Below are 15,734 nucleotides of genomic sequence, written 5' to 3'. Positions count from 1 at the left end.
TTAATAATTTTTGTTGGAGGAGGAATTTTTTTCGTGTCAATCTCCAAGAGGGGACTAGTCTCTTCTGCCACCCCCCCCCCTTCCAGCTTACTTTTCGCCCTCCAAAAAGCCAAAAACCTTCTCCTGGCACCAGAGTGAACTTTTCATAATATTGTGGAATAATCGGCTCAGCCTTTTACGACATCTATTCGGACATAAATACATATAGTCAGACATCCTGTTACTTTAGCATATAGGATAAGCTTAATTTCATCTTTATATTTCTGATTTAATATTTTTCATATTTCAATCAATCTTTTCTTTTTTTATAAAAGTTTGTCTTGATTTTATATAAGAACATGGATGAGAATAATTATGAAAGCGAAGCTAAACAATTGAGACAGCATTAAAAAATATAGAGTAGCAGCAGCTGCATTAATTTTGAAGAAACAGAAACTGAAACATTGTTTTTAGTTTGTGCATGTGTTATATCTCGTAAACGGCTGAGCCATTAATTATGCAATTTTAAATGGTATTAAGGCTAATGAACAGGAGTTAGAAACAAAGGGCCAACAAAACTGGTATTAATCTTTTGATTTTTGTTTTAATATTCGTGGAAAATTGTCTGTAATTTAATGCTATACATGGCTGAGAACAGGTTCTAATACAGTAGATATTAATCGGTTATAAATAAATCACTGCCCTACCAATATGGTAAGGTCCTCAGAAAACATTCCTTTAATTCCACAACCTTTATTTTGACCATGTAATAAAATTATTCCCCATATTTATGTGGTTGTTTTATAGTTGACTCAATTTACAAATGAAATCCAAGAGATTCAGACAAAACAACAAAAATATTTTAAGATATATTAGGATTTATTTTCTGTATTAAACCTATTTAATCAACTAGTAGATTCGCCTCTACCACCTGAGGCCTGAGAAACTCTTTAATTTTTTTTCATTTTAAAAGAAAGATAATGTTTCTCGGGGGGTTAAGGTTGTTGCACCCCACTACCCAATGACCTATATGGAGTGTACCAATAGAAAACTTCTCTAAACATTGTTGAACAATCTGTATTGTTGTCGTTTACGAGATCTTTACTGTAAGATATCGAAATCAAAAAAAATTATGAATAGTTTGAATAGATTTTATCAAGGAAGTCCAAGGGGGGGGGTAAAGGGGTGATTACCCCCCCCAAAATATTTTTCATTTTACCCCACCCCCCATTTAAAATTTACCCCTAAAAATAAAATTTACCCCTGCCAACAGATTAAGGGGGGGTAATTACCCCCCCCCCCCAAGCAAATTTTACCCCCGGGGTAAAAATTTTGAGGGGGGTCGCGCGACATTTCCTCCCGCCCCCCAATAACAAATTAACTCCCCCTTAAAAAAAATTTTAACCCCCCCCAAAAATATAGAAAGCTTGGACGTCCCTGGATTTTATTTATATTACTTGAGAATTGCACGTATGTTCGTCCTTTCGAATTTTATAAAAATGAGTGTTACACAACATTTGAGCAATTAAAATACTAAATAGTAAAAAAATCAATAACACTACTATTCATTTTTAACTTCATTATGAGACTACTTGTCTATAGTAGTAGTAGTAAAATTATATAAATACATACCACACTGCACAGTTTTTAAGCTACATAAAGTTCCCCAATTGATCACCAACAATTATTTCATATATATTTACATTGCACTTTTTCTATTGAAAACTAACTTTGAATGTAAAAATGTGGTTGATCAAACTTATTTTTAGGGGACTTTTACAGCCGATTTTGAAATCTTACTGTACACACACACACACACATTTCTTATTACTTTATAGTATAGTACTGTTGACTAATAAGATCAAAAATAAAAGTACAAGTTCTACAGTGCACAACTGCAAGAAATGAGTCTTGGCGGTTATATCCTACATAAAGTCGCAGTTTTATAATAGAGTAGAACTATTACTTTTGATGAGATGTAGTTAGACTATGGTCGCATAAAATTAGGGGAGATAAGAGAGTGGACAATTGAAAGATTATTTTTTATAAATATCGCCAAAAGCTAGGTAGCATGTGTTTTATGTGCTGTTATCATGTAAATAGAAGACTATAGTTAATCAACACAGTCATATTCATTATGTGTCGACAATTCTCAAATATGAAAACTCTGAACATTTTTATTTCAAGCTATTAAGTCAACATAAACATAAGGAACGTACATCGGTGAAACGCTTCTATTTTATAGTAATACTATACTAGTCTTCTAATCTCATACCTTTAGTCAAATCATATAAAATTTGGATATCTATTTCATAAGTTTATTACAATGTTAAATATGGAACATTTAATTATTATATGTTTGGAATATCTTTTCTTTATAGGGTCCAATCCTGTATCCCTTACAATTAAAATAATTAATCACAACTACATGAACCACTTTCTATTATTATTCTGAACAAGGATGACAACATTCACATGTAGCAAAGCAATAAGATAAAAACAAAGTAAAAGGAAAGACAATCGGAGCAAACTATAGAGTAAGTGGTCATTATTATAGAGATTCTTCAAAAAGTGTAAAGAGTTTTTTCCATAAACTGGAAGCTAGATAAAATACATTATTTGGACAGAAGACCCTCATCTAAATAATTTACTCTGGTTTAAAGCAGCTATGTAAATTATAATTCTCCTTCCAAGGCAACATGAACGGACGGATGGACGGACTGCATGGTTAATAATAGAATAGTTTTGCTGTTGATAAATACTTGGTATTAATATCTTCTATTCATGGAGTAATTGTACATTTAATTAACACACACATACAATTAGCATTCAAACAATAGATAGATAGATAGATAGATAGATAGAAGGACAGTAATAGATAGATAGATAGAAAGAAGGACAGTAATAGATTGATAGATAGATAGAAAGAAGGACAGTAATAGATAGATATGTAGATAGATAATACATCGATATAGATAGAATCAGAAAATCAGATCAACAGATTAAAAAAAGGAAGGAAGATAGATAGAAAAAAATACATATAAAAAAAAAGATTTACAGGTATAAATGATATAACCTGACCAATATAATTAAAAATCAAACAAAAGAAACCCATAAAGACAATAATTAATGATGTGCATTCACTTCCACACATGTTTTAAAGAAGTTGTAACAACTTTTTCACTTTTTATTTAAGATAGCTAGCCGGCTCTTTTAGTAATTATTAGATGTAAAATTTTTCATAGAATTCAGATATGCAATCGGTTTTTTTGTAGACCTCTTATTTTTTAAGTAATTTAAGTTTTTTAAAAAAATAATTAAGTCGGTTTTAAGGTACTAAAACGCAACAAAATAAAAGAAGAAAATGGCCAGTATGAACAAAAATAGTAAGATCTTTAATTTGACACCTTACTTTTAAAATTCTGTTAAGTAATTATTGAAAAAATCTATTTTGTTAACCTCGGATTAATCAAAACTTTGAGGATTAATCAAAACTCTCACAGTCATAAAAAGTATGTGTTCATATATACTTTTAGAATGAGAAAAATAATACAAATCCAGTCTAAGCAAAATTGAAAAACTTTTATAAAACTAAAGTAAAAAATATAAGTTTATTTTAAGAATCATAATTTTCGGCTTTAAAGGGTTAGCTTGAATAAAACCTGAACAAAACCTAAACAAAAGACAATGCAATGTAGCAGATATTTTTTAAACACAAGAAACAATAATGTATTTTTAACTGCATTGTTTTTAAGTTTATAAAAAGACTGATGCATATTTGTACATAATTTTTCATTCTTTACATGTTCTGTAATATCACTATATTTATTGTAGTATCTATTGTATATATTGTATGAACGTTCTCCTTTTTTTTTGGCAATTCTATTGGTTAACTTTATAGGTTAAGCTTTGCGATTCATCAATTTTCGCGATTTGTGATTGGCTAGTTTAGTAGTTACAATTCTTAAAATAAACTTTTTATTTTTTTTATTTTTTATTACAATTTTTTAAAACTTTTTCAATTTTGCTTAGAGTGGATTTGTAATATTTTTCTGATTCTAAAGGTATATATGAACCCATATTTTTTATGTCTGTTGGATAAAATATTTAGGTTTAAAGTTTTTAATAAACCGAGATTAAAAAAATTGATTTTTTCAATAATTACTCAACAGAATTTTAAAAGTAAGGTGTCAAATTAAAGATCTTACTATTTTTGTTCATACTGGCCATTTTCTTCTTTTATTTTGTTGCGTTTTAGTACCTTAAAACCGACTTAATTATTTTTTTTTTAAACTTAAATTACTTAAAAAATAAGAGGTCTACAAAAAAAACGATTGCATATCTGAATTCTATGAAAAATTTTACATCTACTACTTACTAAAAGAGCCGGCTAGCTATCTTAAATAAAAAGTGAAAAAGTTGATACACCTTCTTTACATTATTACTGAATATTATTACAACAGCACAAAATTAAATTGTTAAAAGCGAAGCTTTTCTATAATTAGGGTCGGTCCGTCCGTCCGTCCGTACGTCCGTCCGTCCGTCCGTCCGTCACGGATAGCTTTTTTCGTTAATTTAGACATGTTAGAATTGTCCTATCGATTTCAAATTTTGCACAGTGATTCCTTTAGTAGTTAGGTACAATTTAGAAAGCGTAGCAACTCTATAATCATCACCAAAATGTCCGTACGTCAATTTTAAACATGTTGATTTTTTACTTTGTTAAATAGCTTTTTTCGATAATTTTGGCATGTTAAAATTGTCCTATCGATTTCAAATTTTGCATGGTGATTCATGTATTAGTTAGGTACGAGTTAGTAAGCGTAGCAACTCTATAATCATTACCAGAATGTCCGTACGTCCATTTTAAACATGTTGATTTTTTTACATTTTTAACAACAAATTTGTATGTGACCTAATTATCCAATTGGTCTGATTTTTAGTATACTGATTCCTGGGACAACAAAAAACAATATTATAAGCGAAGCAACTCTATAATCAAGTCCTAAAAATGTGAGTATGTCCATAATCATTATCCTGTATCAAGCAGTTTTTCAACAAAGAAGGTGTATCAACTTTTTTGCTTTTTATTTAAGATAGCTAGCCGGTTCTTTCAGTAAGTAGTAGATGTAAAAAAACTTAAATTACTTAAAAAATTAAGAGGTCTACAAAAAAAACCGATTGCATATCTGAATTCTATGAAAAATTTTACATCTACTACTTACTGAAAGAACCGGCTAGCTATCTTAAATAAAAGGCAAAAAAGTTGATACGCCTTCTTTACTTACAATTTTGCTTTGACTCTTATACATTCACATTCTTATTATTCAGTTCTGACATTATACAAGTGTTAATGTCCATTTGTCCTACCTCTCCAGAGCTTCGCTTTTATGGATGTTGTCATCCTTGTTTAACTATTATTGAGCATCCCATCTTATTTATTTGCTATTATGTCTTTTTGCAAATATGAAACAAATATGCGAAAGTTATATTAAACATAATTAAGAAAGAGAAAGTGTTTTGCATAAAATTGGACAACAGAATGGAAAGAGAGACAGACAGACAGACAGACAGAGAGAAAGAGGGAGATAGAAGAATAGTAGAAAATGAAAATTTGCATTTCTGCAACAGTTGCAATTATAATGGGATACATTGATTAAAGAACAAAAGAAAAAGAGAGTAAAACAATGTAAATAATTATAAAGAGAAACAGAAGAGAGAGAGAGAGAGAGAGAGAGAGAGAGAGAGAGAGATAAAAGAATGAGAGAGAATGGAAAAGAAAAAAACACTAGGTTATCAGTTTAGGCATAATTCAGGAATAAGACTATTTTTTCCATTTATATTTTTAAATTTTGGGATCATTTTGTTTATTTTTTACTTTAAACCTCTTCAGAACTTTTAGAAATACTTCCTAAAAACAAAACAAAATCTCAGTTGCAATTTAAGAAATATCTTGGTGAACAGACTGATGTCCTGACTATATGGGTAAAATCTATGCATATTATGTCTTGAACAAGATTAATGATACAATTTTGTTTCCATTTGATTTTCAATATACAAACATTATAATTGATCCTCATAAATTTACTCTGTTGGTTTGTTTTCTCATGATACCGACTATTTTCAGCAAGCATAACAAGGATAATTATGTCTTTAAGTAGCGCAGGATTGGAAGTTGTCAAGGAACATTGATAAAAAAAAAGAATAGTAAACAGTTTTAACTTTTTAAAAAGTTGGTAAAAATTAGAAAATAATGTTAGCAGAATTAAATGAATTTGAAATAAAAAAATCGCTAACAATAAACTAATGTTATAACGAAGTTGAAACAGACATACGAACGGTTGAACGACGTTTTTACATACTCTAAACATAGAGTAGCTGCGTTACTAAATCTAGAATCGATATCTAATGACATCTTAGTGTCTTGCTTGAAAAACTGTTTTGCTTTAGTGACTTTTAATACACAATTATTCCTGACAATTTATTCTACTACGCTTCTATTTAAACCAGACATATGTCTACTTGAAATCTATTCAATAGATCTTTGACGATGGAAATTTGAAACTCTCGGGTCAATATTTCTTTAATATTCCCCCTATTTTCTAACTGTCCAAAGACGTTTATAATAATTAGGGAAAGGGTTGAATTTGGACAGGAAACCTAAATATTAAAATCTTTTCTAAATTTTTACGATCCTGAAAGTTAATATTTACTGATATTTTCCAATAAATTTTTTCGTTTCGTCAAAATTTGGAAAAATAGCCAATATGGCTGTCTAGAAAAAACACGAAACCTCTACACCTAATATTTTCTCAGTGTTTTTTTTTACTTTTTATACAATTTTTTTTAAAAATTAAATATTGATGAGTTTTTTATTTTTATAGAATGAATTATAAAAAAAATAATATTGGTTGATTGGTTTTTGCGATATCAGAACTCAGAACCATATCAGTTTTACTTTTAAACAATTCAATAAATATGAAAACTTTAAAAATTAAATATTGATGAGTTTTTTTTATTTTTTTAGAATGAATTATAAAAAAATAATATTGGTTGATTGGTTTTTGCGATATCAGAACCATATCAGTTTTACTTGTAAACAATTCAATAAATATGAAAACTTAGATATAAAATTTGTATAATAGATAAGACTTTTAAATAATTTATTCTCCCCTTTCTTTATTCCAAAAATCTCGATTTTTCTTTCATTGTCATATCCTAGTATTTATTATGTGTATTTGTATTGTCGTGTGAGTATGTGAGAGGGTTGTAAAGGATAGATAAATTACCACCCCCCCCCCTCTCCCTCACATAGCTGTTAAGACTTAAGATTTTTTGTTTCAGGCTTTCAGCGTATCTACTCTATAATAATCCACCTTCCAAAGATCCAACACCCTACATTATCCAACCCTCCACCCTGCTTACTGTCTTCTACATTTCAACTCAACCATATATCAAACTTGCTAATATCATAAAGTGAAAGAAAAGTTAAAAAATAAACCACCAATAACCATTAAATAATGTATTAATCATTCTAACTCAAGTAATATGTACTAATTTATTATTTAACCTAACATACTAACAAAACAATAATCATAACTTTTTTTACTTTAATGAAATAAATAATCTAAATAAATAAATAAACTATGTTGACTTAAATAAAATGAAAATAATATTTTTATTTTATTTGGATTGGAGTTAGTTTTGTAAATTGTAACGATTTGTCCTTGTTCTCTAAGGTCTCATATTTCCTGTATCATGAGTTGACCCTTAGCTTTATGCGGTCATAAATGTTCCCCCCCCCCCCAAAAAAAAAATGCTTTTATCAATATACCTTGTATATTGGGGAATATTAACAAGGATTAAAACATCCATAAAAACTAGTACTGAAACTTTATGACAAACGGATACAGGAAGCAAATGCCTACATTACCAGAAATGAAAAAAGCTATCCGCTTTCTTACGGAGATTGACCAGCCCTAATTATAAAAAAGCTATTGTTCTGTAAGATTAAAACGATTTCTGAAACTGTATAACAAACGGATAATAACACTTAAATAGTTCAGAATAGTCGACAAATAGTCGACGGACAAACTGACCCTAATTATAGAAAATTATTGTTCTGTATGAAGATCTCATATTTCTCATGTGAGTTCAGTTAAGTTGACCCTTCCAGTTTCCCTTCCTTAATCAGGTGACATAAATTTTTCCTCCCCGCCCCCCCCCCCCAAAAAAAAATATTGTACAGCGATTAAGCGAAGATATGTTAATTTTATTTACCATAAAAACGAGATTCAGATTTCAATTTGAGATCCTTGGTAGAGAGATATTAACAGACATCCTATTATTTTATTTTTTGGTTTTCAATGATAACTATGACATATATAGAGTAGACAGAACAGAAAAAGAGTAGTTTTTATTGCAAATCAAATATAATTTTTTTCATTTGTTTTTTATCCGTGGAGATTAACAGACATCCTATTATTTTATTCTTTGGTTTTCAATGATAACTATGATATATAGACAGAACAGAAATGTACAATCGTTTGATTATTAAAACCAGTTTTTTTAGCCCCGAGGAGCTGTTTAACTATGAAAGAAATAGCTATCTGTCTTAAAGAACGAACGAATTAAAAAGTAAAAACTTTGTATATTTGTTTTATTCAAAAAGAGTAGGTTTTATTGCAATTAGAGTCTTCCAACTAATTCACTTACAATTTTGCTTCATATCCGTGTCATGTTATTTAGTTGACCCTTTTTAAAAAATTTAAATTTCCCTTCCTTGCGAAAGAATGTTTTTAAAACTTAAAACATATGAAATGATATTATCAGATATTATCATCAATCTATAATATAATTGGCCAAAAAGCCTTCATAAAGTGTTATAAAGAGAATATAGTATCACTGAAGATATCTATATTCCAACTTTCAATATGTAACTTTGAAGCAATTTTGTTTGTTTTCTACATTACCGAATACTTTGTGAAATCAATTCGTCTCAAATGTAACTTTTCTTAAAAATAGGTTTCTAAAACTTGAAATATAATTTTTAACTTTTCTTACCAATGAATGATGAAAGTATAAATTTAAGAACAATTTGAAATATTTACCCTCTAACGGCTAATTTATTTACTATAATTTCATCGTATTAAATCCAAATTTAATCTTGTTTCTCCCCCCCCCCCCCATCCCAATTATTACCATACCATTACCAGGTTGGTTACGATATTATATATTTGTTTTTTATCCGTGGACCGTGTGACATGAAAGATTAAGCATCAAATCCTCCCCCCCTCCTCAAAGGGGAAATTAGCAGAATTCTTACATGTCTACCTAATAAAACATACATAAGTAGCGAAGCTCTAAAATTATGAATAATAAATAGACCATTTGGAACAATGTATGGTTGTCTTTTGAAGCATTAAGCTAATAGAAAAACGTTAAAACTTAAACAATTGAATTTACAATTACATAATCCTAAATTTGCCTAAACTTAAAATTGTTTATTAATTATTTCTTATCAGTTCAGCATTTTGATTATTATTTATTATTGTCAACTGTCCTATCCCCTCCTAATATTTATGTTTTTCCCCCTTTTTTTTTGGGGGGGGGGGGGAGCTAAACAGATATCCTATTACCTCCTAATATTTATTACATACAACACCAACCCCAATTTTAGGGGGTTACATGGAGAAAATGTTAAAAATTATGAGATTTTTACAAATTACACCTCTAAATATATAAAGATAGAATATAGATTATTATTATTGTCCACTGTCCTATCCCCTCCTAATATTTATGTTTTTCCCCCTTTTTTTTGGGGGGGGGGGGCGCGCATTACCACTCCGCCCATATTCATAATGAGCGGTGAAAATGGACAAAAAAATTGTAAAATACGTGATAAAACATTTATAACAATCTTTTTCTATATATAACAATATAGTGTATTTCCGTAAAAAGACTCGGACGGAGGGACGTATGGACATACCTTAATTATAGAGTAACAAGGATTCCTATAATTTCATTTTCACTATGTTTATATATATGAGAGGGGGGGGGGGGTCACGATTAATTTTTAACTTGGGGAGTGGGTAAGATTATAATTTATTATACTAGTGTAGTCTCACCCCTCCCCTATTTGAAGGTTGACCGTTACAACTTACGATACAAATATTGACCCCTCCCCCCCCCCCCCCCAAGAAATAAGTTAACAATTCAAAACATATGGAAAATAGGAATTAGCGAAGCTTTTCTATAATTTGTGTTGGTTATAAACGTCAGTTAGTATTACTATTTTATATAATTTATAGACAGAATACTTACTTTATAATTATACTTATGCATTTATGTTAATGTTCCCCCCCCCCCCCCAAGAAACAAAAGAAAACAAAACATATGGAAAATTCAAAATACTAGGAATTAGCGAAGCTTTTCTATAATTTGTGTTGGTTATAGACGTCAGTATGTTAGTATTTATATAATTTATAGACAGAATACTTACTTATAATTTTGATTATACTAATGCATTTATGTTAATGTTTTGCTTTAATGGATATTGTCATCCTTGTTAAAAATATTTCACACATCCCATTCCCTTCATATTTGAAGATATCTAGAATATTATAAATCTTAATAATTTCTTGGAAACCAACAACAAAGAAAAATTTGTAGGGGGTAATTAATGATTCCTTGAAATTTCATTTGCTTACAGACCTTTGAAGTGACAACATTTGAACATTTGTTTTATTTTTGCTATCGTTATTATGGCGGAACAAGGACAGAGAGTCAGAGTTGGGCGCAGGCGCAAGCCGGTAGCGATGGATGACTTGGTTCCTTACTTCCCCCGTACTCTTACCTGCACAGATCCAGAACCAAGTTTATACCCCGACCTGATGCCTGGATGGTACGCCCATTATCAGGTCCAACACAGATCTTTTAAAGATATATCTAACCTGCTTTACAGGTCGGGGTTTCAGAGTGTTCGTAATATGCAGGCGATCAGACTATTTAGTGAAGGAATTGGTATATACCAATTCCTTCACCAAGCCCTTCCATCTTCTCAGCGTACACGCGAAGAAAATGAACTTGTTCTGCAGCAAATGGAAGCCAAATGCAACGGTTACCGTGACGACGTTATCCAGGCGTTAGCTGTCTATGACCGTGCGATTAATTTAGATGGCACAGTAGATCTATCATCAGATGAAGACGAATATCCCGATATCTCCGGCGATGTAAATCCATCTTCCGATAATGACGATATTGACGCCATCCTGGAAGTTCTGGAACACGAAGGTGGCGCGAGCGAAGGTGAAGGTGATGACTCTGATGAGTCTGTGATCATTATGGATTGATCATTGATGTTGCGTTGAGTTGAGATCGCATTCCTGTGAATATTTAGTTAGATTCCACATAAATAACTTGACATATATATGCTATAATAATAAAACTATGAAAAATAATTTTCTTATTTTTATTTAATTTAATTTGTAATTGCGATGCTGCTCTATAATTTGAATTATAATTGAAGAAGTAAGCTCTGTTTGTCTGTAGCTAAGGATCTCGCTAACCACTGAACCTATATGGTTCTCCTTTACAGTACAGCTTCGTATAGGTCCTTAGATGGTTTTAGGCTAGAGAGACGTTTGATATAGTTAAAGTTTAGTTAGGTCGTTAATTAATATATGTTTACGAAATACTTATGTTTCTGCCGTGATTATTTGTGTACTTATTTTAACTTTGAATTGAAGACATAAATTTAAAATTATCAATAGCTATAGTATTAACTTTAACAAACAAAAACATTTAAAGTGCCACTAGAGGCCTCTAGGGGCGTAGCCGCTAGTAAACTTATAAAGAAGTAAGCTCTGTTTGTCTGTAGCTAAGGATCTCGCTAACCACTGAACCTATATGGTTCTCCTTTACAGTACAGCTTCGTATAGGTCCTTAGATGGTTTTAGGCTAGAGAGACGTTTGATATAGTTAAAGTTTAGTTAGGTCGTTAATTAATATATGTTTACGAAATACTTATGTTTCTGCCGTGATTATTTGTGTACTTATTTTAACTTTGAATTGAAGACATAAATTTAAAATTATCAATAGCTATAGTATTAACTTTAACAAACAAAAACATTTAAAGTGCCACTAGAGGCCTCTAGGGGCGTAGCCGCTAGTAAACTTATAAAGAAGTAAGCTCTGTTTGTCTGTAGCTAAGGATCTCGCTAACCACTGAACCTATATGGTTCTCCTTTACAGTACAGCTTCGTATAGGTCCTTAGATGGTTTTAGGCTATTTTTCTGCCCTTTCATATCCCTTCGAATATAGAGCCTCTAAATGCTAGGGGCGCAGCCGTTTGTATCCAAGGAAGAGAGACGTTTGATATAGTTATTTGATATACTTAGGTAGGTAGGTAGGTAGGTTCGAATATAGAGCCTCTAAATGCTAGGGGCGCAGCCGTTTGTATCCAAGGAAGAGAGACGTTTGATATAGTTATTTGATAAAACTTAGGTAGGTTAGGTAAGCGTTCCACGTATTTAAAATTATCAATAGCTATTTCTTGCATCGTTAACGAATAAAAGCTAACTATCTCGGACGAAAAATCAACATGTTTAAAATGGACGTACGGACATTCTGGTAATGATTATAGAGTTGCTACGCTTTCTAAATCGGACGGACCGACCATAAGAATGAATAAAAAAGTGTATTATTTCGAGTTTCTTATCACATTTATTTTTATCACGAATATGAATATGAAATGAAATGAATGAAATACAAAATGAAAATGAAACAATGAAATTGAAAAACGAAAAAAAAACAGACAGACAGACAGACAGACAGACATATTTACATTTAGAAATATAAAGTAGATTTGCTACTAAAAAATGAAAATGAAACAATGAAATTGAAAAAAAAATTAAATGAAAATATTAAAACTAAAGAAAAGGGGTAGTTTCACGAAATGCATTTGAACTTAATTTAGTGAACCGCATATTTTATCCTGGTTAAATGGGTAAACTACATTTATATGGCATATATTTGAAATGAATTCAATTTTCTACCACGTAGTTTTTAAAATATCAAGACCTTAAAATTGTCTTTTTTGTGATATATGCAATTTAAAAAGACGATTTTCAAGTCTTGACATTTTAAAAACTATGTGGTAGAAAATTGAAATTTTTTCAAATATATGCCATATAAATGTAGTTTAACCATTTAACCAGGATAAAATATGCGGTTCACTAAATTAAGTTTAAATGCATTTCGTGAAACTACCCCTTTAAAAAATCTGCAAATTTAGTAAATAAAGTATAAATATATCAAAAATAGTATATACAAAATTTGAAAATACAAAATAGATTTTTACAATTTTTATCCCCCCCCCCACCAATAAAAATAACCGCGGGCGCTCGGCCCCCTAGCCATATAACCTAACCTAGCCTAACCTAATCCAGTCATTTAGTCGGGGGGGGGGGGGGGGGAGGGGGGTATAAATTTGAGAAAAGCCTAACCTAATCCAGTCATTTAGTCGGGGGGGGGGGGGGGGGATAACACCACAAAATAGAAAAATAGTTAAATAGTATATACAAATTGAAATAATATTGCAAAATTAACAATAATCAATTTGAATTCTATTATGAAATAATATTACAAAATTATAAATATTAATTTAAATAGAATTCAAATTGATTATTGTTGATATTGACTGTTGCGTGCGCACCTATAGTTAAATTAAAAATAGCCGGTACGACACGCTCACGACGCTCACGAGGTTCTTGCTGTGGGGGGGGCTGTTGGGGGGGCTCTTGGGGGGGCTCTTGGGGGGGCTCTTGGGGGGGGTTTGGAATGGCGTCTGGTTGTTGTGGGGGGTCCGGCTGTTGTTGCGGGGGCTGTGGTGCTTGATGGGGAGCCGGGCCCGGAGCAACACCAACATTATTATGGTTCCCCATCTGGTAAACCTGTTGAGCATGACCTTAATAAATTAAATCAAAATTAAAATTAAAATCTCTCAGGAGGGTGGTCGATAGATCGATGTACATCCCCAGTGATTTTCCCTTCTGTAGATTACAATTAGTTCCATAAAAGCCAAAAAAAATACATTTTAATTAAAGAGCCAAAAAAAATACATTTTAATTAAAGATCCAGCTTAGATTTTTTGACGCATTTTTTTGGAGCTTCTCTTTTATGCATGTTTTCATCCTTGTTTTATAATAATCATGTAAGCAATTCTGTATGATATTTACTATTAATTTAAATGGTTAATTTTTCAAAATCATAAAATATCTCAACGCAGGAGTCCCAATTATATATAATACCTTGTCCTCTTGGAGCATTACGGCGTCCTCGACGATTCCCATCAGGCTGGGGTTCAACAGGAACGGCAGCCACACCTTAATGAATTAAATCTTATTTATTATTTCAAAGTAAGGGGACTGGACAAACGCAGGAGTCCCAAACGTCGGAGTGGACAAACGCAGGAGTGTTAAATTAAAATATTAATTTTAAGTATTTCTGTACAGGTTAGGTTAGGTTAATATGTACAAGATATATAAGACTTGGAATAGGTAATAATAAAAATATGATTATATATAATACCTTGTCCTCTTGGTTGAACAACCCGTCCATGGCCATCATCAACAGCAACAGGAGGAACAGCTGCCACACCTTAATAAATTAAATCTTATTTATTATTTCAAAGTCCCAAACGTCGGAGTGGACAAACGCAGGAGTCCCAAACGTCGGAGTGGACAAACGCAGGAGTCCCAAACGTCGGAGTGGACAAACGCAGGAGTGTTAAAGTATTACAACAGCCACACCTTAATGAATTAAATCTTATACACTAAATAAATTTATTAACTTAGTCCTATAGTTTATACAAACGGACAGTTTAACTTTAAAAAAGTTTAAACTTTACTACAGTAATATAATTAAACTAAAGAGTAGCTATACTTAAAACAACGATGACAACATCCATAAAAGCGAAGCACTGAAACGGTAGGACAAACGGACATTAACACTTGTATAGTGTCTGAAGTGAATAATTTAAATATAAAGTATAAGAGTCGAAGCAAAATTGTAAGTAAATTTATTGGAAAACTGCTTCATACAGGATAACCGATAATGTTTATGGTTATACTTACATTTCTAGGACTTAATTATAGAGTTGCTTGCTTCGCTTATAATATTATTCTTTGTTGTCCAAGGAATCAATATACCAAAAACCAGATCAAACGGATAATTAGATCACATAAAATTTTGTTGTTATAAAAGTAGAAAAATCAACATGTTTAAAAGGGATTTACGGACATTCTGGTAATGATTATAGAGTTGCTTCGCTTTCTAAATCGTACGTAACTACATCATGCAAAGTTTGAAAGCGATAGGACAATTCTAACATGCCTAAAATTAACGAATAAAAGCTAACTATCTCGGACGAAAAATCAACATGTTTAAAATGGACGTACGGACATTCTGGTAATGATTATAGAGTTGCTACGCTTTCTAAATCGGACGGACCGACCATAATTATAGAAAAGCTTCGCTTTTAAAAAGGTAAATTAAAAGGTAAAAAGGAGAACCCGATCGGTTCATCGGTTAGCGAGATCCTTTGTATAAAGATTATTTATTCATTATATTACACTTGGAATAACTAAAAATAAATAGAATTCAATATATATTATACCTGGGTCAAGTCGTTGACGTCGTTCAAGTATTCGCTGGCTCCTTCGTTTTGTGCTGCTGGGTCTAGATTTCATTATTC

The 15,734-nt window shown here is 31.3% G+C and overlaps 1 protein-coding gene across 1 annotated transcript; it reads right to left on the bottom strand.

Moving 5' to 3' along the window:
• Positions 1 to 13,700: 13,700 nt before the first annotated feature.
• On the bottom strand, positions 13,701 to 15,655 carry LOC145326783 (uncharacterized). The gene is made up of 3 exons (XM_080170193.1): positions 14,570 to 15,655; positions 14,290 to 14,364; positions 13,701 to 13,946 (listed from the first exon to the last, which is right to left on the bottom strand). Exons 1-3 carry the CDS (start codon positions 14,606 to 14,608, stop codon positions 13,701 to 13,703), a joined length of 360 nt encoding a protein of 119 aa, XP_080026319.1. The 5' UTR covers positions 14,609 to 15,655.
• Positions 15,656 to 15,734: the final 79 nt, after the last annotated feature.

The sequence above is a fragment of the Acartia tonsa genome, chromosome 1, assembly GCF_053477335.1.
Source record: "Acartia tonsa isolate MP-2025a chromosome 1, ASM5347733v1, whole genome shotgun sequence".
NCBI classification, from domain to species: domain Eukaryota; kingdom Metazoa; phylum Arthropoda; class Copepoda; order Calanoida; family Acartiidae; genus Acartia; species Acartia tonsa.
Note: the sequence above shows the minus strand (reverse complement) of the source record. Positions and strands in the feature narration are given on the sequence as shown.

Excerpts from the sequence above, each read along its gene's own strand:
- LOC145326783 (XM_080170193.1), bottom strand. The coding sequence starts at position 14,608 with ATGATGGCCATGGACGGGTTGTTCAACCAAGAGGACAAG. Across the intron at positions 14,365-14,569 it reads TGTTCAACCAAGAGGACAAG|GTGTGGCTGCCGTTCCTGTT; the intron begins GTATTATATATA and ends TAATTCATTAAG. Across the intron at positions 13,947-14,289 it reads TAATGCTCCAAGAGGACAAG|GTCATGCTCAACAGGTTTAC; the intron begins GTATTATATATA and ends TAATTTATTAAG.